The sequence below is a fragment of the Bos indicus genome, chromosome 7, assembly GCF_029378745.1.
Source record: "Bos indicus isolate NIAB-ARS_2022 breed Sahiwal x Tharparkar chromosome 7, NIAB-ARS_B.indTharparkar_mat_pri_1.0, whole genome shotgun sequence".
NCBI classification, from domain to species: domain Eukaryota; kingdom Metazoa; phylum Chordata; class Mammalia; order Artiodactyla; family Bovidae; genus Bos; species Bos indicus.
This window is the reverse complement of record NC_091766.1, coordinates 72,814,172-72,840,223: the sequence shown is the minus strand read 5'-3', so window position 1 is coordinate 72,840,223 and position 26,052 is coordinate 72,814,172. Positions and strand designations below refer to the sequence as shown.

Sequence of the window (26,052 nt, the reverse complement as noted above, 5' to 3'; positions counted from 1 at the left end):
TACTTAATTTGCTTGACTCCTAAAGCTTTTGAAAATCTTGACACTTGTTTGACTACCAAATATTTTGACTCCAGTACTGGTAGTATGGGACAAATAACCATTAAGTCCATTTCCTATCTTTGCTGCTCCGTTCAGACACTCCAAGAGAAAGAATAATACTCTATCATGTATTAAGGATTGTGCCTATTATTTACTTAAAATAGACAGTAAGTGATTTACCCACTTCTATATCCCTCAGAGTGAGTATTTAGTAGTTTTTGCATAGTAAATGAACAATCATTTCTAACTTGAATTGACCACAGAAGTTACATTTGGAGACTTTTTAATTTTACATATTTTAATTTTTATATAAAATATAAAAATATAAATTTTTATTTTTTTAATTGATGATAGTTGATTTACAGTGCTATATTAGTTTTAGGTGTTGCTGCTGCTAAGCCACTTCAGTCGTGTCCGACCGTGTGCGACCCCATAGACGGCAGCCCACCAGGCTCCCCTGTCCCTGGGATTCTCCAGGCAAGAACATTGGAGTGGGTTGCCATTTCCTTCTCCAATGCATGAAAGTGAAAAGTGAAAGTGAAGTCGCTCAGTCGTGTCTGACTCCTAGCGACCCCATGGACTGCAGCCTACCAGGCTCCTCTGTCCATGGGATTTTCCAGGCAAGAGTACTGGAGTGGGGTGCCATCGCCTTCTCCGTGTAGAACATAGTAATTTAGTATGCTTAGAGATTATACTCAATTTAGAATTATTATAAAATACTGGCTGTATTCCCTGTGCTGTACAAAATATTCTTGTATCTTATTTATTTTATACCTAGTATTAACAGTTTGTACCTCTTAATTCTTTTCCCATATCTTGCCCATCCCCCCATCCTCCTCTCCACTGCGTACCACCAGTGTGTTCTCTGTATCTATGAGTCTGTTTCCGTTGTATTATACTTATTTGTTTATTTTATTTTTTTATATTCCACGTGTAAGTGATAGCATGCAATAGTTGTCTTTTATGTGACTCCATCACTAAGCATTACCATGCAGGTCCATCCATGTTGTTGTTCAGTTGCTAAGTTGTGTCTAATTCTTTCTGACACCATGGACTGCAGCATGCCAGGTTCCTCGGTTCTCCACTGTCTCCTGGAGTTTGCTCAAATTCTTGTCCATTGAGTCGGTGATGCTATTTAACCATCTCATCCTCTACCACCCATCCTCCTTTGCCTTGAATCTTTTCCCTAGCATCAGGGTCTTCTCTAATGAATTAGCTCTTTGCATCAAGTACCCAATGTATTGGAGCTTCAACTTCACTGACAGTCCTTTCAATGAGTATTCAGGGTTGATTTACTTCAGAATTGACTGGTTTGATCTCCTTGCAGTCTGAAGGACTCTCAGAAGTCTTCTTCAGCAGCACAGTTTGAAAGCATCAATTCTTCAGTGCTCAGCCTTCTTTATGTTCCAACTCTCACATCCATACATGACTAATGGAAAATACATAGCTTTGACTATACAGGCTTTTGTCAGCCAAATGATATCCCTGCTTTTTAATACATGGTCTAGGTTTGTCATAGCTTTCCTTCCAGGGTGCAAGCATCTTTTAATTTTCATGGCTGCCGTCACCATCTTCAGTGATTTTGAAGCCCAAGAAAATAAAATCTGTCACTGTTTTCACTTTTCCCCATTCTATTTGCCATGAAGTGATGGGACTGGATGCCATGATCTTAGTTTTTTGAATGGTGAGCCACATTTTCACTCTCCACTCTCCTCTTTCACCCTCATCAAGAGGCTCTTTAGTTCCTCTTCACTTTCTCCCATTAGAGTGGTATCATCTGCCACTTCAGTGGTATATCTGAAGTTGTTGATATTTCTCCTGTAAAGCTCTTACATATTGTTACAATAGCAAAGTTTAATTCTTTCTTGTGGCTGAGTAATATTCCCCTGTAAATGTTTACCACATCTTCTTTATACATTTATCTGTTGATGGACACATGTTGCTTCCATATCTTGGCAATTGTAAATAATGCTGCTGTAAATATTGAGGGTGCATCTATCTTTCTGAATTAGAGTAAAAACTTTACCTTAACTGTGAATATCAATAATCAGAGTAATAATGGCCAGTAATCATTAAGCCAGTATGCTAATTGCTTTGCAATCATTTTCTCTAGTTCTCAGAACAAAATGAAAAATAGAAGTGGCATTCTTCACTTTTCTTAGAGAAGCTAGGCTTTGAAAGAAGGCAGTATCTGAATGAAAACCCATTTGTTTGTCCTACTGGACCATGTGCATTTCCAAGATAACAGGTTTATTTTACTTATTTCTGAATAATAAATTACCCTAAAGCTTAGCAGTTTAAAACAGCAGGCAATTATTATCCAAGAATTCCTCAGAGTCAGGAATCACAAGTGGCTGAGCTGGGTGATTCTGGCTCAGGGTTTCTCATGAGACTGTGGTCAGATTGTTCAACATTATGGTGTTGTCTCAGGACTCAGCTGGCAAGGACCTGCTTATAAGCTCACTCCCAGAGCTGTGACAGGTTCCTCACAGTGTTCCTGTTGGACTAAGGGCCTCGGTTTCTCTGGTTGTTGGCTGGAGGCTTCCCTCAGTTCCTTACCACATGAGTTGCTCCATGGGATAGCTGATGACATGATGGAGCAAGGAAACTGAAGAAGTGAAGGAAACAGAGATGGACAGAGAAAAGACAGCAAGAGTACTTCCAAGACAGAGCCTTGATGTCTTATAAGCCAATCCTGTCACTTCTGCTATGCTCTCTATTCTGAAAGTGCATCACTAAATCTAGCCCACACTCCATGAGAAGAGAACTAAAGCTCCACCATTTGTGGGTAAGAATATCAAAGAGTCAGTGGCTATAACTTTAAAATTACCACAGCATGCTTATTCTCTCTTGAAAAAAAAAAAGAACTATATGAACAGAAGGATGTTGGACTTGGCTTGGCTGAATTTGGGTCATATCAGATAGTTATTTAGTTTTCAGTACCTTCCACATGTCATGCATTTCATCTTCGGGGTGAACATTTAAAAATTCTATTTAAAAAACAGTCCTTTTCTCAAACCCAGAATATAATCAATAGTTTAGAAAAGAGAAGATTTGCATAAATATCGGTCAAGGCTTTAGGCATTACTTGAGCTGTTTTCCTATATGGCAAGATGGAAATGTTTTATTTCATTTTAGAAGCCCCACATGTTAGTTCTTCAGCCCGCACTAATGAAGGCACTTTCAGGTTCTTGTTTATGTGAGTTATTTTACATAGACATTTAGAGGCCAATGAGGTCAGAAGTTCACTTTATTCACACACACACACACACACACACCTTCCATTGTATTCACGTGCATGTTTCTTTTTTTAATTTAAAAATTTTTATTGGAGTATAGTTGCTTTACAATGTTGCGTTAGTTTCTACTGCATAACCACGTGAATCAGCTATGTGTATCCATATACCTTCTTGAGCCTCCCTCCCACCCATGCCACCCTTCTAGATCATCACAGAGCTCGGAGCTGAGCTCCCTGTGCTGTACAACCTCTCCTTCCCCCATGAGTTCACAAGTCCATTCTCTTAAGCCTGCACCTTTATTCCTGCCCTGCAAATAGGTTCATCAGTATCATTTTTTTTAGAATCCATATCTATGCACTAATATACGATATTTGTTTTTCTCTTCATTTTTTAAAAAATACTCAGATTTCACTTTGCCAAAGAAGAGGCTAATGATTTACATTTAATGGCTTCAAATTATATGTGTATGTGTGTGTGTATATATTTATATATGTAAATATATAAACTTAGTCTAAGAAATAAAAATGACCTTTCAATGTTCCTAGCTATTCAAAAGTAAATTATTTTTATTTGTAATATAGAGAAAAATATGATTGCTAGTTTTGGGTATTTAATAACTTAGTAAATTGAATTATTTGTGGTTTTCCTCAAATAACATAATTTCAGATTAGCATTACTATAGCATGCTCAGTCTCTAAGTCACGTCCTACTCTTTGTGACCCCATGAACTGCAGCCCACAGACTCCTCTGTCCATGGGATGTTCCAGGCAAGGATACTGGAGTAGGTTGTCATTTCCTTCTCCAGGGAATCTTCCCTACCTAGGGATCAAACTTGTGTCTCTTATGTCTCCTGCATTGGCAGGCAGATTCTCTACCACTGTGCCACCTAGGAAGCCAATTTCAGATTAGAAATACTCTAAAGCAGTGATTCTCAGTGTGTGGTCTAGAGTGTGGGGAGTACTGAGACCCCTTCAGAGTGTCCTTGAGGTCAGAGCTCCATTTGTAATACCAAGACTTTATTTGCCTTCTTCACTTTCATTCTTTCAAAATGTACAGTCGTGTTTTCCAGAGGCCACATTATCACAGCCACTGAAGGCAAAAGCAAACATGAGAATCCAGCTAATTTCTGTTAAGCCAATCATTAAAGAGATCTACAAAAATATGAAACAATGCCAGTCTTCTCAATAATACTTTCTTCTTTGTAAATATTGTAATTATTCATAATAATATTATTTATATTGACATGTAATGGAATCATTACTATTACTTTAAATGAATTGATGAATTTTTAGATGTCTCAGTGTCATTTTATAACATTATAAGTATCATGGTACGACCCCACAAACAAAAGCTCTGGAGACAGAAATGGCAACCCACTCCAGTGTTCTTGCCTGGAGAATCCCAGGGACGGGGGAGCCTGGTGGGCTGCCGTCTATGGGGTCGCACAGAGTCGGACACGACTGAAGCAACTTAGCAGCAGCAGCAGCAGTCATTTTTCAGGGTACAAAGGGATTCTGAGGTTAGAAATTTGAGGATGGCTGTTTTAGAAAAACAGCTTTATTTTTCAGCTATAGAATCTAAGTTCCAAAGAGAATATGATGTGCCCAAAATTCTACAGCTCATATGTAGCAGCACTGGAACGGAAATCCAGGTAGATCTCCTGATTTGGGTTATGCCATATGGCTCAGCCTATAATATTCATAAAACCAGTAGGAGATGCTATGAAGTAATGCCCAAAGATGAATATGAATGTTAACCTGGAAATACAGGTACAGATTCTATTCTATAAAGAAAAATGTTTGCTCTTCTATTTTCTCCAGGACCTAGTGTTTTCTATTAGCTGTTGCTATTTAACAAGCTACCCCCCAAAACCTAGTGAACTAAAACAAGTACTGTTTATGATTGCTCAGGGGGCTGCAGGTCATCTGGGAGGCTCTGCTGCTCTGAGCCAGGCTTAGCCTGCATGTGTGGTCCTCACGTGCTGACTGCTGTGATGGGGTGAGTGGGTCACATGTCGTTCATCCTCCATGGCTTATCCAAGTGCTATTCCCATGGAGACAGCAGGATTCCAACAGAGCCAGGGGAAACTGCCAAGCCTCCAGGAGCCCAAGCTCAGAACTAGCTCACCATTGCCCCTTTGATTAAAGCAAGTGGCAAGGGCAGCTCAGACTCAAGATGTAGGGAGATACTTCACTCACTTTTTTTTTTTTCTTTTTTTTTTTTAATTTTATTTTATTTTTAAACTTTACATAATTGTATTAGTTTTGCCAAATATCAAAATGAATCCATCACAGGTATACATGTGCTCCCCATCCTGAACCCTCCTCCTTCCTCCCTCCCCATACCATCCCTCTGGGTCATCCCAGTGCACTAGCCCCAAGCATCCAGTATCGTGCATTGAACCTGGACTGGCATCTCGTTTCATACATGATATTTTACATGTTTCAATGCCATTCTCCCAAATTTTCCCACCCTCTCCCTCTCCCACAGAGTCCATAAGACTGTTCCATACATCAGTGTCTCTTTTGCTGTCTCGTACACAGGGTTATTGTTATCATCTTTCTAAATTCCATATATATGCGTTAGTATACTGTATTGGTGTTTTTCCTTCTGGCTTACTTCACTCTGTATAATAGGCTCCAGTTTCATCCACCTCATTAGAACTGATTCAAATGAATTCTTTTTAATGGCTGAGTAATACTCCATTGTGTATATGTACCACAGCTTTCTTATCCATTCATCTGCTGATGGACATCTAGGTTGCTTCCATGTCCTGGCTATTATAAACAGTGCTGCGATGAACATTGGGGTACACGTGTCTCTTTCCCTTCTGGTTTCCTCAGTGTGTATGCCCAGCAGTGGGATTGCTGGATCATAAGGCAGTTCTATTTCCAGTTTTTTAAGGAATCTCCACACTGTTCTCCATAGTGGCTGTACTAGTTTGCATTCCCACCAACAGTGTAAGAGGGTTCCCTTTTCTCCACACCCTCTCCAGCATTTATTATTTGTAGACTTTTGGATTGCAGCCATTCTGACTGGTGTGAAATGGTACCTCATAGTGGTCTTGATTTGCATTTCTCTGATAATGAGTGATGTTGAACATCTTTTCATGTGTTTGTTAGCCATCTGTATGTCTTCTTTGGAGAAATGTCTATTTAGTTATTTGGCCCATTTTTTGATTGGGTCATTTATTTTTCTGGAGTTGAGCTGTAGGAGTTGCTTGCATATTTTTGAGATTAGTTGTTTGTCCGTTGCTTCATTTGCTATTATTTTCTCCCATTCTGAAGGCTGTCTTTTCACCTTGCTGATAGTTTCCTTTGATGTGCAGAAGCTTTTAAGGTTAATTAGGTCCCATTTTTGAAAGGAGCTGCAGTGTTATGTTGCAAAGGAGCATGGACACAGTGAGAGGAGTAATTACAGATGGATTTCCATAACATTTCAGAATAATTTAAAAATAATGACATCGAATAATGTTATGAGGTGGTAAATATAGTAATAGGAATTGGACTCAAGTCTACAGAGGATTTAGTTCAAATCTCATTTCTGACGTTTGAGCACTTACCCTCTTTAAATTGTAGCGCCTTCTGTAAAATGGGGATAGTAACAGTTTCTACCTCAAAGGGCTTAAATGAGATGATGCTTGTGAAACACTTGGCTTCACACAGGAAATGCTTTTAAAATGTCATCCAGTAGTGATTTTTAAAATACCGTGCATTCATTCAGCTCAAAGGATTCTTCCTGACCCTCCCCCAGACGAAATAGCAATGCCATGTTGATGGGTGTATGCCTGCAGAACAGCTTGTGTGCCAGTCAGCCCCAGAGGCCTCCTTCCTGCTCTTCACATAAGCCCTCTCACTCAACACAATTCTATTTCATCTCAGCAAATGTACTAAATATCTGGTATTTGCCACCTTTCTGCTCCAAGCCATCGTTACAAATTTGAGAAATGTGTGTTCTCTGTTTAAATAAGAACCCACAGTTGAGTATAGGAGGTGGATTCCTTAATAGATAACATTTAAATTATACAGAGTTCTAACAGAAGAGATTATGCGGGCACAGAAGGAGTTCCATATATGGAGTTTGAGACCAGTACTTTTTTGGGTTTTTTTGGTTTGTTTTTTAGTCAGAACACATGCTAATAATTCGTATCACAGCTCAGCCACTCTTTTAGACCAAAAATTCTTCTGCAAGCCCATCCTGACATCCTTAAATGTGCACATCCTCAGCTAACCTTCCATCACAAAGAAGGTACATGGAAGAACGGATTAAGATGGAGAAGCTCTGCCAACTTCCAGCATCAGTAAGCAAGGCCCACACTTCCTCTGCCACCCCTGTTTAGAAAGCAGATGGGCTGGTGTAACAGTTGATGGCATTTTATTGTACAGCTGTGCATATCTACTAAGCCATTCAATTGGCCTTGTTAAATTTAAACATCTTCCATTATCACTCTTGAGTTAACAAACACTTTGGTGTGACCATATCCCTTTTTCACCAGGGACCATTATTCCATTTGAGCAAGAGGTACTGGCTGCTTCTGGAAACTATTGTGGCAAATTGGTTTCCAAAATCTGTCAGCCCAGAGAAAGTCATTACCAGAGGGCCATGGCCATTCTAAGAATAATTTTCTTCAGCAAAGAATGATGGTATATATTAAAAGTCAGCAACGTCAGGAAGTTTCTTTCAACATAGGGTCTTTGCTTGAACTTGGTACTCCCTTTTATGAACTGGTACAAGGAGCACTGAATATTCATTGGAAGGACTGATGCTGTAGCTCCAATACTTTGGCCACCTGATGCTAAGAACTGACTCATTGGGAAAAGACCCTGATGCTGGGAAGATTGAAGGCACAAGGGGACAACAGAGGATGAGATGCTTGGATGGCAACACTGACTCCATGGACATGAGTTTGAGCAAGCTCAGGGAGATGGTGAAGGACAGGGAGGCCTGATGTGCTGCAAACCATGAAGTCACAAAGAATCGTACACCACTAAGTGATTGAACAACAACCAGGAACACTGCCTTTTTTAATGATTTTGAGGCTGGTACATGGGAGTGATATGTCCCAAAATATAAACAGTGTGCATGGCTTCTGTTCATCACTACTCTCTCAAAGGGAGCAGGGATCTGGTGGGCCACAGCTAATGGATAGCATGTGTGTGTGCTAAGTCACTTCGGTTGTGTCTGACTCTTTGTGATCCCAAGAACTGTAGCCCACAAGGCTCCTCTGTCCATGGGATTCTCTTGGCAAGAATACTGGAGTGGGTTACCATTTCCTTCTCCAGGTGATGTTCCTGATCCAGGGATCGAACCTGTGTCTCTTACCTCTCCTGCATTGGCAAGTGGATTGTTTACCACTAGCAACCCACTCCAGTGTTCTTGCCTGGAGAATCCCAGGGACGGGGGATCCTGGTAGGCTGCCGTCTATGGGGTTGCACAGAGTCAGACACGACTGAAGTGACTTAGCAGCAGTAGCAGCAGCAGCAGCAGCAACACCTGGGAAGCCATGTCACATGTCAAACAGTTTGATTCAGAATTTTTGTACACATGCCACCCTTAGTAAAATATGTATTAAGTAGGAGAAGTGCTAGAGAGAAATTATCAGTCATGGTTCTTCAGCCTCCAGGTTAGTCTACTGACGAAGACCAACACATCCACAGATCCTCTATTGCAAAACTGGTGAAGAAGAATATGAATAAGGATTCTAGCACAGTGCCATGGAAAACCTCAGGGGAAAAAAGAAAAAAAATCCCCACTGAGGGAAGATGAGACCATGTCTTGAGAAATATGGAAGTTGAAATGGGCCCTGAAAGTATGCAGAAATGTGATGTGAAAGATAAAGCTATTGCAAGTAACTTCATAATTTGAACCAAGGCTAGGCAGTCAAAGTGTTACTAATGACTGTGGGCAGAAGACCGGCTTTAAAAGAGGTAGAAATATAACAAATGAGGCTACAATAAACAGTTCTGAATGCCTGACTAAGAATTTGCATTTAATTCTGAACCTGCTGGGAAGGCCATCAAGAAATTCTCCATATATTTTTGTTTGCCTTTTAAGGCATAGAAGAAGCATCATCAACTTCTTTGTAAACAAAGAAATGATAGCAGCATGTTCAGTGTAGATTAGAGGAAGGGGCAACACCTAAAAGGTTGTTGACTAGTCCATTGAGGAATAAAAATAAAAGATGCAAAGATCTAATGCAAGAGTAGAATAGCGTTAAATATTCAAATAAAACTTGAATGAATACAATTTTGCAGAAAACCTTTAGATGTAGCCCCATCTTCCTTTCTCTTCTATTATTTCATTATTGGTGAACATAGGTCATAGATTATTAAAGAAAACCAGACCTTGAAAAGTGGTGGCATCAGAAATATCACCTCTTGTCCCTTATAAGAGAGGAAGAACTGGGAAAAGATACTTTAATTTTGGAGCTTATAAAAACTTAATGCAGAAGCAACTTTGTTCTCTGGGTCAGGATAGATACCAGATATGCCTTTCCTGACTCCCATGGCAAAGTAAATGAATTTTTCTCCATAAAAACTCATACTCAGTTGCTATCCAAAGGATGGTCCATGAACAAACAGCATCATTTCTACCTAGGATTTGTTAGAACTACAGAATCTTAGGCTCTACCTACTTAATCAGTGTTTGCATTTTAGCAAGATTTCCAAGTGACTTCTGTGCATACTAAATTTGAGAAGCACCAGCTTGTTTGTTTGTTTGTTTGTTTGTTTTTCTTAGCTAAAGGTTCTCTTTTCTGTATTGCTTCAGGATTTAGGGCTCATGCATGTGGAAAAATCAGGGTTGGGAGATGGAGAGGAATCCTAGTAACCATAACCCAGTCAAGTTCTCCTTTCAAGACAGAACCATTTTAAAGAGTTTAAGGCAGTGTCTGACACAGAAGGCTTTGTAAACCACAGCTACTGTTATGATTGTTGTGGCTGTTTTTGCCTATTATTATTTTCAATTGCTTTCTCATGTCTGAAATATTATTTTAATTGCTTTAACTTTCCAATCACAGGGAAGCTTAAGAAACACTTCATGGAGCTAAACTGGCAGAAAGACCTACCACTTCACCCTGCTCCATACAGAGACAGTAAATACTGAGTTTTGCATTGAAATCCAATAAAGAAATGATCTTTAAAGTACAATATCTGATATTTTGCTTGATTATGATCGATTTCCTATTCTCTTACATCATACAATTTGAATTTGAAAATGGTAATAACAAAAAACTCAGTTATCTCTGATGTGGGACAAATTTGGGGTCATGACTTGATGATGTCCTCACTAAGGTGCCACTAGGTAATCAAGTCTGACCCATCCTAGGCCAATTATTTGAGGCTGCTCGAGGTCTAGAAACAATTTGACAGCAGAACATTTGTGTCTGGCAGTCCATCTTAAAGAGCAGAGTGAAGAATAAGGTGCAATTAAGGAGTCAGAGCAATCACTCAGAGTGTCTTGGAAACACTTTCATTGCTGAATTTGAAGAGCTGTGGCTGACAAGTGAGTTTCTCTCTCTCTCCCTCTTGAAAGATCCCTGTAACTTTAATTGACTGTACTCAATTGCACCTTTGCACTTATGTACAGGCCTCTGCATGGAGTAGAGTCCATTCTGATTATGGACTGATAGACTTCTAATCTGGTCACTGAGTTAGTCGTGAGAAGAATGTTTGCATTCTTGTTCTCATCCTAAATGGCAGTACAGTTGACCCTTGAACAACACAGATGTTAGGGGCCCACCCGTCAACACAGTTGAAAATCCCCCTCTAATTTATAGTCGGCTCTCCGTATCCACAGTTCTACATCCTCAGTTCCACATCCATGGATTCAGCCAACCATGGATCATGTAGTATTATAGTATTTCCTATTGAAAAACAATCCATCTACAAATGGACCTATTCAGTCCAAACCATGTTGTTTAAAGGTCAGCTGTACTATGTAGCTGTTGCTGTGTTGAATCAATGGAGACAGAATACAGATAACTACCTAAGAACATTTAACAGTCCAATTGGCAAAGTTAAAGTAAGTATCAGGAGAATAATAAATTGCTTTAATTTTCCACTGGGAAAAAAATGGCACCATTGATAATTCAGTTAATTCTTCTAAATATTCTCATCAGCCTCCACTGTTTAATATCTTGGTACAGGTTCATATTTTTGGCATATTAATATCCTTATAAAATATAATATTTACTTAGTAGATAACAAAATGAATATATAAACTATAACTAAAATAAGGAAAAAGCTTATTTAAGTGCCATGTTACATAGTTAGATATGTAAGAGTTGTGAGAACCTGTTCAGCTATTTCATAAATGTTTTTAAAATGGTGTATTTTCCTCCTTAGATCTCATTTAGTTAGTACATACATTTACCAATATCTATCATTCATGTCTACATAGATTTACAGATTAACATATTTGTCCTTCCTGATCAGGGTTTAGTAACATTTCATGCAGTTTTAATTCCTCCTAGATAAATTTCAATAAATTTGTATTTTGGTTTATCTGTAAGCCATCTGAATTGATGTGTGTTATGTTTTAATGATAACAATTCAATTTAATCACTCAGTTTCTAGAATCCCATGAATAAAATATAAAAGATGAATTTACCTTGCAAGACACTAATGAGGAGCATCAGTGCATCTCTTGCTTCTGATATCCTTTAAAAGATATCTAATTATTTTTTACTCATTATCATTATGAAAGCTGTAAAGTCAGGTCTTACGTATTTGCATATGTTTTCTTTTATTTTTTAATCACATTGAGAGACTGCTAAATATTCCTTCAGAGAAAATTCAAAGAAAGGAAGAAAACTAGGTCTGCTTTCAGCTAATCCTATACAATATGTTGAGCTGGCTTTTGAACTTGACCACCCTGGCACTGTTATGGATTGTCGTTCTTTCATCTACAAAAATCAATGATGCAGGAGTTTAGATTTGCTTTCCATTTACAATATTCTATACTTGGTTAGCCCAAAATGAAGGCAAGAAGGTTGGGTTTTTAAGCCAGCAGTAGCCAAGGAGTATCTACAATATACTGCTCCATTGTGTCAGATGCCATAATCTCAGTCATCAAAATAACCTTCAAATGTTTTGACTATCACTTTGGACAGTCCTATAAATGTCACTGAGCAGCTAAGTTTTCTCACTGTGAAAATGCTTATATGTTTTTATGAAATAGCAAAGTGACATGTAACCAAATACACGTTTTCATTTATTTTAAATAATTCTTGTTTAAAAAGAAAGTATTAAATTTTGAGCACTATCTACCAGGTACTTTTCTAAAGTGTTTTACAAGGAACAGTTTATTGTTCGTGCTTAACAACTCTGTGACATAGATATTACTATTAATATCTCAATTTTCGTGTGAGAAAATTGAGGATCAAGAGAGGTTAGGTAACTTCAGTTCAGTTCAATTCAGTCACTTAATCGTGTCTGACTCTTAGCGACCCCATGGACTGCAGCATGCCAGGCTTTTCTGTCCATCACCAACTCCCAGAGCTTGCTCAAACTCCTGTCCATTGAGTCAGTGATGCCATCCAACCATCTCATCCTCTGTCATTCCCTTCTCTTCCTGCCTTCCGTCTTGCCCAGTATCAGGGTCTTTTCCAATGAGTCAATTCTTTGCATCAGGAGGGCAAAGTATTGGAGTTTCAGCTTCAGCATCAGTCCTTCCAATGAATATTCAGGATTGATTTCCTTTAGGGTGGACTGGTTGGATCTCCTTTCAGTCCAAGGGACTCTCAAGAGTCTTCTCCAACACCACAGTTCAAAAGTATCAATTCTTCGGCGCTCAGCTTTTTTATGGTTCAACTCTCACATCCATACATGACTACTGGAAAAACCATAGCCTTGACTAGATGGACCTTTGTCGACAAAGTAATGTCTATGCTTTTTAATATGCTGTCTAGTTTGATCATAGCTCTTTTCCCAAGGAGTAAGCGTCTTTTAATTTCATGGGGGCAGTCACCATCTGCAGTGATTTTGGAGCCCAAGAAAATAAAGTCTCTCACTGTTTCCCCATCTGTTTGCTGTGAAGTGATGGGACTGGATGCCATGATCTTAGTTCTTTGAATGTTGAGTTTTAAGCCAGCTTTTTCACTCTCCTCTTTCACTTTCAAGAGGCTGTTTAGTTCTTCTTTGCTTTCTGCCATAAGGGTGGTGCCATCTGCATATCTGAGGTTATTGATATTTCTCCTGGCAATCTTGATTGCATCATGCCTGGCATGAAGATTGCATCTTTATCCAGCCTGGTGTTTTGGATGATGCACTCTGCATATAAATTCAATAAACAGGGTGACAACATACAGCCTTGACATACTTCTTTCCCAGTTTGGAACCAGTTTGTTGTTGCATGTCCAACTGTTGCTTCTTGACATGCCTGCAGATTTCTCTAGCTGATAAGGTGGTAACTTGCCCAACTAATATATAAGGAGAAATGTATAATGAAGGATTTTTCTATTATACTCAAGGGCTATGTTATCATCAGGTGACTTTTATTGAATTCACTCAGAAGATATTTATTTAAGGCCAGGTACTCTATGTGCCAGGTACTCTGCTAGAATCAAGAGACAGTTATGTCTCTTCACAATGCCAATCATCTGGATAGACAACCATTGTTCAAATCCATATATATATAAATAATTGTTCAGTAATTGCTGCCAAGTGCCTGTTCTCTGCAAGGTATTGTCTAGCAAGCACTATGTAAAATATCTTGCATTTTGACAAAAACCTATATTTTATTATAATGTTTCTACCTATTAAAAAACCATTAGGCTTCTCTTCTTCAACTGTATTGAAATAACATTGATACTCCATGCCTCTCTGCAAAAAGTTTCTGTTACAAGATTTGTAGTGATGAACAAAAAAAGATAAATACTGAAATTTTTTACTTTAAAAATTTATTTTAAATCAAGGTTTTGGATGAAGAAAGGAGACTAGAGGACCAGAAACACACTCTTTACTAGTTTAGATTGAGTCCTCTATTGCAGTGGTCCCCAACCTTTTTGGGACCAGAGCCCAGTTTTTTGGAAGTCAGTTATTCCGTGGACCAGGGGCAGAGGAGATGATTTGGGGATGATTCAAGCACGGTACATTTATTGTGCACTTTATTTCTATCATTGTTACATTGCGATGTATGGAAAAATACTTATACAAATCGTCATAATGTGTGAATCATATCATCAGGCATTAGATTCTCAAAAGGAGCACGCAACCTAGATCCCTCCTATGCACAGTTCATAGTAGGGTTTGTACTCCTAGGAGAGCCTCCACTGATCTGACAGGAGGCGGAGCTTAGGCAATAATGCTTGAGATGGGGAGAGGCTGTAAATACAGATGAAGTTTAGCAGGCTCACTGGCCGCTCACCTCCTGCTGTGCAGCCCACTTCTTAACAGGCCACAGAGTTGGTGACACTGCTCTACTGGAAATACTGAGTTGACTTTTCTCTTGTCCTATTCTTTTGAAGATGGCTGCATTCTAGAAAACTATTGCCTTCTTGTTTCATAAATACTTTTTTCATGTGTATACACAGATTCAGTTCTATAATACATTTCTAGCTATCTGGCTTGAAATTAGGAGTAAGTTGACCTTCTTTTGTTATTTTAAGTTGTTTTATGGAAGGTGGGAATGTCATCGACTCTAAACAGTTTTATAACTGAGAAATGTATTTCGATAACCAATGAGAAATGGGATTAAATTTGAGTCAAAGTCCTGGACTGTGAGTGTTCCCATAGCCGCCTTAGGAAAATTTTGCCATTTAGAAAAAGAGTAGTTATCCTTTGGGACAGACAGCTGAGTTCTTAGATTTAGGTGGAGAATATTAATGGAGTAGATTATTAAGGAGTGAGCTCTTTTCTGAGAATCTGCTTGCTATGCCATTTACTTAAAACCTAGGCTTTCCTTTAAAATCATGAAAAACTTACTTTTAAATCATGCTTTTAAGTGAAAAAAAGACATTCTCTAACAAAATAAAGGACTCTATATGTAATCATGCTGATAAAAATGTTGGTGATGTATAATCTATTTAAACTCCACAATTTTTATTACAGTTTGTGATGTTTGCAAATAAATGTGCTTCCATGCATGCTTAGTCGCTTCAGTCGTGTCTGACTCTTTGTGACCCTATGGATTATAGCCTGTCAGGCTCCTCTGCCCATGGGAGTGGGTTGCCATGCCCTCCTCCAGGGGATCTTCCCAACCCAAGGATCGAACCTTCATCTCCTCTATTACAGGTGGATTTTTTTTTTACCACTGAGCCTCTGGGGAAGCCCTGGCAAGTAAATAACCCTTTTAAAATCATTAGCTATTGTCCAAAAACCTATCATTATGGAATCACAAGTTCAAGTTCTCAGTAACTGTTCCAGGAAAACTACATTTCTATTATCACACAAAGATGACTGCTCTTTTGAATAAAGAGAACTTCATATTTCTAGAAAAGTTAAGACATTGCCTGACATTGCTATGATTTACACAGATTCTCAAATAGAGGGTACTGTAATTCTTTGAAAAATAATTTGCTTCCACTTTTTCAGAGATTTGACTTTCTCTCTGGCAAAATGTGGTTAATTAGAAATCTCAAGAACTAAGAACTAGAGGATTGGCATTCTAGTCCTCAGTGTTACACTAACTAGTCACATGTCAAAAGGCAAAGAAGTTAAACTTAAAACAAGTCTATGTTTTCTAAGTCTTTTAAGTCTTAAAAAAGTCTTTGTTTTGTTGCTTTTGAAATTGGGGAAAGCAATATATGTTCTCCAAGCTTCCCTTTTGGCTCAGCTGGTAAAGAATCTGCCTGCAATACGGGAGATCTGGGTGTGATCCCTGGGTTGAGAAGATCCCCTGGGGAAGGAAAAGGCTACCCACTCCAGTATTCTGGCCTGGAGAATTCCATGGATGTGCAGTCCGTGGGGTCACAAAGAGTTGGACACAACTGAGTGACTTTCACTTACTTATAGCTCCTGCTAAGTCGCTTCAGTTGTATCCGACTCTGTGTGACCCCAGAGACGGCAACCCACCAGGCTCCCCCGTCCCTGGGATTCTCCAGGCAAGAATACTGGAGTGGCTTGCCATTTCCTTCTCCAATGCATGAAAGTGAAAAGCGAAAATGAAGTTGCTCGGGTTGTCTACTTGAAAGTTATACAGTCGTGTCCGACTCCTAGCGACCCCATGGACTGCAGTCTACCAGGCTCCTCCTTCCATGGGATTTTCCAGGCAAGAGTACTGGAGTGGGGTGCCATTGCCTTCTCCACTTATAGCTCCTAGACTTGTAAAAATTCAGCTATCTGGATACAGATGTTCTTTGAAGAGATCAATGTGATAAACAAATATACTGTGTGCTTTGAGGGGGGGATTTATGGGGGCTGGATGAGTTTGTATAATATTGGTATTTGCTGGATTTCACTGCATGCTTCCCTCTACATCATTGTTTACAATATAAAATGTGTCTATTCATTGCAGTTATGTTTATGCTTACTAATTAGTTATTAGTTAGCTTCCTTTGTGGTTCAGCTGATAAAGAATTCGCCTGCAATGAGGGAGACCTGGGTGTGATCCCTGAGTTGGGAAGATCCCCTGGAGAAGGGAAAGGCTGCCCACTCCAGTAATTTGGCCTGGAGAATTCCATGGACTATATAGTCCATTGTGTCACAGAGTCAGACACAACTGAGAGACTTTCACTTTCATTAATTAGTAAATGTGTGTTTGCCCCACTCTGTCCCATGTATTGAAAGGATCATTATCCTTTTATTATTTTATAAATAAAATGTTTTTATTATATAGCAAGTCTGCACTGACAAGCATAGTAGGTGTCCAATAAGTAATTGTTGGATGAATGTAACCAAACCCCTTAAATGTGCTATGCCTTTGCAGTGTACACTATTCATTTGTACTTATGCTCTTAAAACTCCTGGAATTAATGTTGATATAAATTTTTAGGGAGTTCTTTGGAATTTAGATATGCTACACAGTCAAATTTAGAGATCACGTCTGTGAATATTAAAAAAGTTAGTGGCTCACTTCTTCATAATCACTCCTTTTCCGACTTGAAATCCAGATATTTTGTATTGGCAGGAGAGGGTTCAGTACTATTCAATGCTGACTGATAAATGATTTTCCTCTTCTTTTCTTCTCTTAGAGTACCATCCAGGGCTAAGTGATAACATGATAATGTTTGAGAGAATGAGATTCGTAATCAGATAAACCTAGGTTCAAGTCCCAATGATACCACTTCCTAGTTACAAGACTTAATACAAGCTGTTAATTTCTCTAAGCCTATTTCTGTAATGTGGGCCTAATTATTCTTCCACAGTGGGATTATTGTGAGGATTAAAGGTGGCAATATACTTAAAGTGCTTGGTATGATACCTAACACATAATAACCTTTAGCTGTAGCTATTATCCTTTACATAGTTCATCTTCTAAACAGTTTTTGTTTCTATTTTGTCTGTCTCCTGTGTATCTGTGTATGTGTTTCCTTTTACAGATGGATATACAACCGATGACATTGAGTTTTATTGGCGTGGGGATGATAACGCAGTGACAGGAGTAACCAAGATTGAGCTTCCACAATTCTCTATTGTAGATTACAAACTGATCACCAAGAAGGTTGTTTTTTCCACAGGTTTGTATCAGGGGAAATGGTTAAGAGAAAAGGGGCTTTATCATATTTTGCCAGAAGAGTTCATTTATATCAGGATTGGGTCCCAGGAAAGAATGGGGACTCTAGAAGACTTAGGTCTGTGAAAATGCTCAGTTCCCCAACAGGCCCATTTGGAACCCATCCAGTTATTTTCAAGAAGGTACCCACAGCAAAGCGAATGTGTCTCATATACTAGAGGAGGGAATAAGGGTTAGAGATGGCGTATGGAGAGAAATGACCCAGAAACAACCTGGGTCAGAGCTGTCCCCCTGGCATAATGCATCTCACAGAACTGATTATAATTGTTTGAAACACACTGAGGACAGCCAAGTCACAGTTTGCACAGGTCTGACCACAGTGAAGTTCTCTAAAGACAATAGGATAGGAGGATTTCACATTTTTCTCAGAGGGCAGGACTTTCCTTATGTAGCCTTACCTACTGTTCGAAGCTCAAAGATTTTCCAGATATTTAGAGTGTCTCGATGCCTTTACCATCTTACTCTTCCAGAACTGAGGTCAGGCTGGTTTTAGTCAGCAGTTTTCTCCATACTCATTAAAAGAAAATTAATAAGCCCCCAGGAATATACCTCTTTTATTTTTCTTATTGAAATGAATTCCTCAAGCACAGAAATAGGTAGTACTATAACTGTAGATCTTGAATTGTCCTTCTGCTAAGGACTCAGGCACTTCCTGTCCCTGAAAACTACTTCAACCAAGAATACAAAATAGCCTCCAGCTTTGCAAAGAGAACAACAGAAACTTTTCCTAGATTTGAGGTCCTCTGAACCCCTGAGACACTATGGAAATGAGTTTCTACTTAAAATATTTTTTCTTTAATATTAACATACTTGCTTCAGCCCATGAGGGCTAGACAAGGCTTTCTTTCAATTAGTAAGAATATTCTCCCCTGCCCTACATGTACACACCCTGTTTATCAGTGTGACTTTTTTATGTTTTAAGACCATGTTCTGTTACGTGTCTTGTTTAAAATATAATTCCCTAGATTCCCACCATCAAAGGACCCAGTTTCAAGAATCTGATCCTTTAGTTATATCCCCCACAAATATTCCTCAGGAAAAGTGACTCTCCATCCATATTTTGGTGGGTCAGGAATCCCTTTGTAACTTTGATGGACGCAATGAAATCAGATAAAATACTGCATCACAAAATTTCAGGGAGTTGCTATACCAACTGAAGCCTTGCCACTGATCCTCACCTTAACATGCATCCAGGGGCTTGTTGAAGAGATGTCTTACGCTACAGTCAGAGTGTGCATCGTTATTCTTATGTATAAAAATGTACAGGATGCACTTGCTGAGAAACAATTAAAAGGGGAACAAAGGGACTGTCTCAAAGTGTCTTATCATTACAATCGTAGAGAATGTAAACCTTTGATTCAGTGTAGGAGGCTGAGCAGGGAAGAGCTGGAATTCTTTTAATTACTGGTGAGGGTGGGATATAGTCAACACTGAGTAAGTCTTGCTAATTAAAAGCCCTGTTTGCTCAACTACTTTTGTATAAGGAAGTGCCCTTCACCAGAAGCTAAAATTGAATTTAGGGAAGATATAGAAACTGTTTATGGGTCTTTAAAGGAAAGTATCCTATAAATACTGACTGATAATGATGATGTTTTAAAATTGTCTTTCTAGGTTCCTATCCCAGGTTATCCCTCAGCTTTAAGCTTAAGAGAAACATTGGTTACTTTATCCTGCAGACATATATGCCATCTATCTTGATCACTATCCTTTCCTGGGTCTCCTTCTGGATTAATTACGATGCTTCTGCTGCAAGAGTGGCATTAGGTAGGCATGGGTCTGACTGCCTGCAGCGTGTGCCTGTGTGTGTGTTCATGCTCTGGTGTACTTTTTCCTTACCCTCAAGTTTGTGATGCGTGACGAGACCTGACTGCACACATTACAAGAATTTGGATATGAGACGTTGGATGATCTGATTCAGCGTTTAAATCAATTGAACACTAATTAAAACTCTTTCATGTCAAAATTAGTTAACTATATAACTGTCAGTAATGAAATTAGTCGCATCAGCTTGATATTTTTATTGAAGCATAGTTCATGTAATACTGCTTGGTAATTGTCCAGTTTTTATCTGTGTTTTCTTACCTGAAAAGACCTATCTTCCATCTTTTTTTTTTGAGTAAGAAACAAAGAAATGCAATGTGCAACAAATCAGTGAGTGGAAAGAATTCTAAAGGTTGATTAAGGCTTTGGAATAGCACAACAGGGGGCAGGAGACAACAAAGTGTAGGAACATTGGGGAATCATCCATGGCATCACTCATCTTATGCTCTGATGTTTTTCCATTATAATATCAGAGGAAGAGAATAAATTACAGTTCATGCACATTTTTATGTTGCTAACTCAAGATATAGTAAATTTATCACCTTTTACATGATCTTTATTAAGTCCTGACTAATCCTTATAAAATATAAAGTTGTTAACTGCTCCACCAGTAAATCTCAATTAAATCAGTATTTCCTTAGCAAAGTCATTTATTTATTCCTTCAACAACATTTTTTGTATACCTACTATGTGTCATACATACGAGGCACTGGAGATAAAACCAGTGCCCTTCTGGAAATTATGTTCTAACATAAAAAGGTAAAAAGTAAATTTATTTTGCATATAACATGCAAATTACATAATATAGTAAACATAAGAAGTAAGCAAAAGAAGGGGAGGGCATACTGGGGGACAGTTTAGCATCATCGGGGTAAACTTCATTCAGTAATTGCCAATGGACAAAGACTTGAAGAAGATCGAGTCACATCAATGTCTAAATGAGTCTATTTCAGCGAGATGAAAAGGCCCCCAGGTAGAAACAGGCCAAAGAGGTGAGCAAGGTGACCAGTAGGTGGGTGCAGATTGAATTTCTGCGTACAGACGTCAGGCAGAGGGAACTAAAAGATGTTGAAGTGGTCTAGGAGCCATCATAACGTCTTTACTTTTATTCTGAGTGAAATTAGTCACTGAGCAAAGTGACATGATTTCACCTATAAAGGAATAACTTTGACCGCTGGATTGAGATTAGATTTTGGTGGTTCTAGGATGGAAGGAGAATTGATGACCTCTTAGACTGAATCAAGTCCCCTGTGATATAGTCTCCTAAAATACTGTAGAACACCCTTGGACACGAACGACAGTTATAATTTATATTTATTTGGTTTGTGATATCCTTTTTCTTCATAGTATTGAAGATACCTTGGGAGAAGGCCCATACCTAATTTTGCTCCAATTGTATCTGTAGTGTCTCACACGGTGAATGGTGTTCAGTAAATATTTGCTGGACACAGTAATGAATGGAACTTGCAAATATCCTTTTATTCCAAAATAAAAGTCTCTTTTCATTTTTATGCCTATTATAGGAATAGTAAGTAAGTTATTTACTTTTTAAAGAAATGTTTAAAATGTCTTTTATGTGAGCAGTTTAATACTAGGTCAGAAACACCTTAACATAAGATTTAGATAAGTAGTGAAATAAGTATTGTCAGTTTTATAATACACATGTAATAGTCATGTCATACAAGATAAGCTCTAGATGAAATAATGAAAAGTGAAATTGGAAAATGTATCAAACTAACTAATACAGAAAAGATATGAGAACTATAAAACACCTAGATCTAAAATATAACCATGGTTTTCTGGCCATGCTCAGAATCAGATGCTCAAATTTATTTTTTCTGTGTCTATTTCATTAACATGTAGACAAACAAGACAAAAAGTATGATTGATCTTATTTGACAAAATTAAATCAGAAAACATATGTTCCTAAAAAAATAATAGAATTGAAAATTAACATTGGGTTGTGTCATTGGGTAGTGTGTTAAGGACACAGGTTTTGGAATTAGAGAGATCCCAGTTCAGATGTTGACTCTACAACTTCACATCTGTGTGATCTTGACTTCTGACTCCTATTTTCATATTACTGTTTTGCTACAAAGCTGGACCTTATCAAACCTCAGGACTTTGAACTCCCAGTGCTTTTATCCAGCATTTCTCTGTCCCTCCAGTTATAGCTTTGAGGGAAACTACTCCCCACTGTTGAAGATGCTCCCTCAGCTGGGCAAAAAATTATAACCTGAGCTAGTATGGCATTTCCCATAAAGCATCGTGTGATACTTCTGTAGTATTAATCTGTGCATTATGTGCCTACATTCCCAACCCCAAAACACGAAGGCTATAGACCTGCTTCCTGTTACTTTCCACCTCTAGTTTCCATATTTTTGCCATCATTTGTTCATAGCATCTATTCATTGATTTCAATATGCATTTATTGATTTCAGTACTATTACTATTATTTGGGGGCTTCCCAGATGGTGCTAGTGGTAAAGAATCCACGTGCCAATGCAGGAGATGAAAGAGACGCAGGTTCAATCCCTAGGTTAGGAAGATCCACTGGAGTAGGAACTGGCAACCCACTCCAGTGTTCTTGCCTGGAAAATTCCATGGCCAGAGGAGCCTGGTGGGCTAGAGTCCATGCAACTGCAGAGAGCTGGTCATGATTGAGCAACTAAACACACACACATACACACACACAATTATTTTATTTCCCCTTCATTACTTTCTTATTCTGAAAGACTCTAAGCTGGTATTCTATTTCCTGTCTTGTATGCTTCCCGTCTGTGCTCCACTCTGGTGCCAGAGCGATTGTCTAAACACAGTTTGTCCCTAATGCCTGTCTGGTTGAAGCTGGTCAGTGGCTCCATGTTGCCTTCAATTTTAAGTTCAAGCTCTGCATTAAGCTCTCTGTATGTGGCTTTCCATTATTCGGGCCTTACTTAATCTCCACTTTTCTCATCCTTCTTCGCATCATATCCTTTAATGTACCCACAATGAATTTCTTGAGATTCTTTTGATGGGCTATGTACTTTCATCCCCACAAAGCACCTCCCTAAAAAAATTCTCTCCACTACCAGTGCCCTTAGATCTACTATCACTTTTGATCTCCAGGTTTTGGTTGCCTGGGTAACTCCCACTCATTCTCCAGGACTCAGCTCCAAAGGTGGGATTTCCTGATCGTTCCCCTGCCACATCATGAGCTAAATTATGATCCACTCTGTTTTCTCAACTCCTGTCTTACACACATGTCTGCATAGCATTTAATTCGCATCTCCAAGTCCCACACTAGATACATAACTATAACCATAAAGCTATGATTAAAGAAAATGTCCCCAATGATTAATGTTTAGTATAAATTAATGATTTATGCATATTTCCTAGGCCTATCACAGGGCTGATATATAATAATTGCCCAGTGTATATCATGTGCTTCCCTCATAGCTCACCTGGTAAAGAATCCGCCTGCAATGCAGGAGACACCGGTTTGATTCCTGGGTCAGGAAGATCTGCTGGAGAAGGGATAGGCTACCCACTCCAGTATTCTTGGGCTTCCCTTGTGGCTCAGCTGGTAAAGAATCCACCTGCAATGCGGGAGACCTGGATTTGATCCCTGGGTTGGGAAGATCCCCTGGAGAAGAGAAAGGCTACCCACTCAGGTATACTGGCCTCGAGAATTCCATGGACTATATAGTCCATGGGGTTGCAAAGAGTCAGACTTGACTGAGTGACTTTCACCCACTCACTCATATATTGTGTGGGATATGTGAAAAAGTAAAAGAGTATAGTTAACCTTTCCAGCTATGATGAAATCAGCAAGCAAATACAAACATTATTATTCTGTCTCATTTTTGCAGGAATTACAACTGTGCTAACAATGACCACTATCAATACCCACCTCCGGGAGACTCTCCCTAAGATCCCTTATGTGAAGGCCATTGACATGTACCTGATGGGGTGCTTTGTCTTTGTTTTCATGGCCCTTCTGGAATATGCTTTGGTCAACTACATCTTTTTTGGGAGGGGACCTCAACGCCAAAAGAAAGCAGCTGAAAAGGCTGCCAGTGCCAACAATGAGAAGATGCGCCTGGATGTCAACAAGGTAGGTTCAAAGGGCAAGCCCTCCTTGCTTCTTAAAGTCATAGAAGAATGCCTGCCATATAGGTTCATGGTCTTGTTAACAAATGAGAAAACTAAAGCCCAGGGAAGACATCATTTGTGATGGAGACATAATTAGGGCCCAAATTTATGACACATTTAGATGCCCTTTACCTTAACACTAGGGTGGCCCAAACTGCGGTCATCTGAGACCACTTTTGTGACTTTTTCCATTTATGAGCAGAATGTGTAGTATTATTTACTTTATGTTTATCTAAATTAACTCATTTTATCTAAATTGATTTATAAAGGAAATTTCATATCAGTTATATCAGTATTACTTGCTGGAAGATAATCTTAAACGAAACTACACTATTAATTCTAGGTTATATTACATAGAGGCTATGGGCCTGAGCTCTGCATTCTCTTTGATTTAAAAGAGAAATAAGCAAGTACAGACTTGTGTTAAAGACTCACCAGCAACAAACTGGCACTTCGTTTGTGAAGTCATCAGATGGATAGAAAGAGAAGTGGAAGGGAAAAAAGAATAACCTTCTAAGTGACAGATAATTAGTTAATGCCTTTCACATTACCACCTAAAATCCTTGAAGCATTTGCATACAAGAGGCCACCATGTTGCTTAAGTCAAGCATAGTCAAAAAACAATTTCCATACGGTTTTAAATCCAACTATTTTTTAAAGCAATCGTTCTCAATCTTGGGTGCCCAATCAAATGACAAGGAAAGTATTAAAAATTACTGAAGCTTAGGTTTCTTCCCTGGAAATTCTGATTTGGTTGTCCTGGGGTATGCCTAAGCATCATAATTTTTTAAATTATCCTAATATTATTCTAATTTGCATTCAATATTTAGAATTTCCATTTTGAGCCTATTGATAGCAGTTCCAATAGATCTTCCTGTCTATACTTCAAAAATACTTCACCTGGCTTCCTGCACTGGTAACTTTCTGCACTGAGCAGAATATTTATGCACATGCTTTCCCTGAGTCCAAATTTAGACCCTTCAAAATATATGAGAAAAACAAGATCTTATTTTAATATATCCCATAAATAGTGTTTATAAAGTAGTACATAATGTGGATTTGATAAATAGCTCATAGTGATGGAACTAAGAAAATGGTAATACTTTTAAGCCATCTGGAATTGTTAACCATCCAATAATTATTTAATTGACATTTTAATATTTCTAACTTCAATTTAATTCCAAGGATAGCATACCATAAATCATCTCTGCCATTGAATTTTATTTGGAGCAAATCCAGTGAAAATTTCTGACTCACTGATATTTTCCATATATCCATAGGTCTGATATTTGATTTTGGACTATTCTGTAAATCAAAGGCATTCCTTTTCCAGGAGATGATATTCATAATAATGCAAATTTTAAGTGTGGCCCTTATAAGTCAGTAAACCACAGGGTCTAGGAAGTTGTCAATCCCTTTTAAATGCTCTCGATTTCAGTTATCGGGATCTGTTAATAGATTCCAAGGTAGCATTATGGCCCTCTCAGGCTATCAAATGAGAGAATGCTTTTTAAATCCATTTTATGATTTTCCTGATAAGAGTAGCTTTAGTAAAGAAGAGAAAATGAATAAATAAATAAAACTATCTCATAGGACTGCAGTTTGAAATGAGACTCAATCAATTGCCTAATGCAAAGCTAACTTAAGATTACATCTGATCTCTTTTTACTTTCATCGACCCTATTTTTTACTTATCAATTTGCATTTAAATGATACATTTAAGTACCAGAGAGTGGCAGTTTTGTTGCAAACTGAACCTGGAGAGCTTCAGACAGTTTTAAATTCAGTGTACAAGATGGAGGCAGGGAATGGTTCAATGGGCAGGTACCCCATAGTGATGCAGAACCCATCCTCTTGGCTAATGTTGGATTTGCAATTCAGAGCAGAGAATGTGAGAGAACAAAAAAGATATCAGAGTTCTTCTAGTGCAGTGGTTCTCAAATCACAGGCAGTTTTGCCCCTGGAAGAGTATTGACAATGTCTGTAGAGGTTTCGATGGTCAGAACCATGAGGAGGGGATTATCACTGGTATCTAGTGGGTAGAGGCCAGGTGTGCTACTGAACATCGAATAGTGCATGGGACAGCCTCCGCATGACAATTATCCAACCCAAAATGTCAGTCTTTCTGAGGTTGAAAAACCCTGTG

At 38.6% G+C, this 26,052-nt stretch overlaps 1 protein-coding gene across 3 annotated transcripts in view; it reads left to right on the top strand.

Annotated features, from left to right (window-relative positions):
* GABRB2 (gamma-aminobutyric acid type A receptor subunit beta2) overlaps positions 1 to 26,052 on the top strand; it is a 290,450-nt gene that overhangs the window by 223,197 nt on the left and 41,201 nt on the right. For all 3 annotated transcript variants that reach the window (XM_070793956.1, XM_070793955.1, XM_070793957.1), the window contains exons 7-9: positions 17,758 to 17,895; positions 19,563 to 19,715; positions 23,624 to 23,868. In XM_070793956.1, the coding sequence (XP_070650057.1) occupies positions 17,758 to 17,895; positions 19,563 to 19,715; positions 23,624 to 23,868 (536 nt within the window). The remainder of the gene's footprint in view (positions 1 to 17,757; positions 17,896 to 19,562; positions 19,716 to 23,623; positions 23,869 to 26,052) is intronic.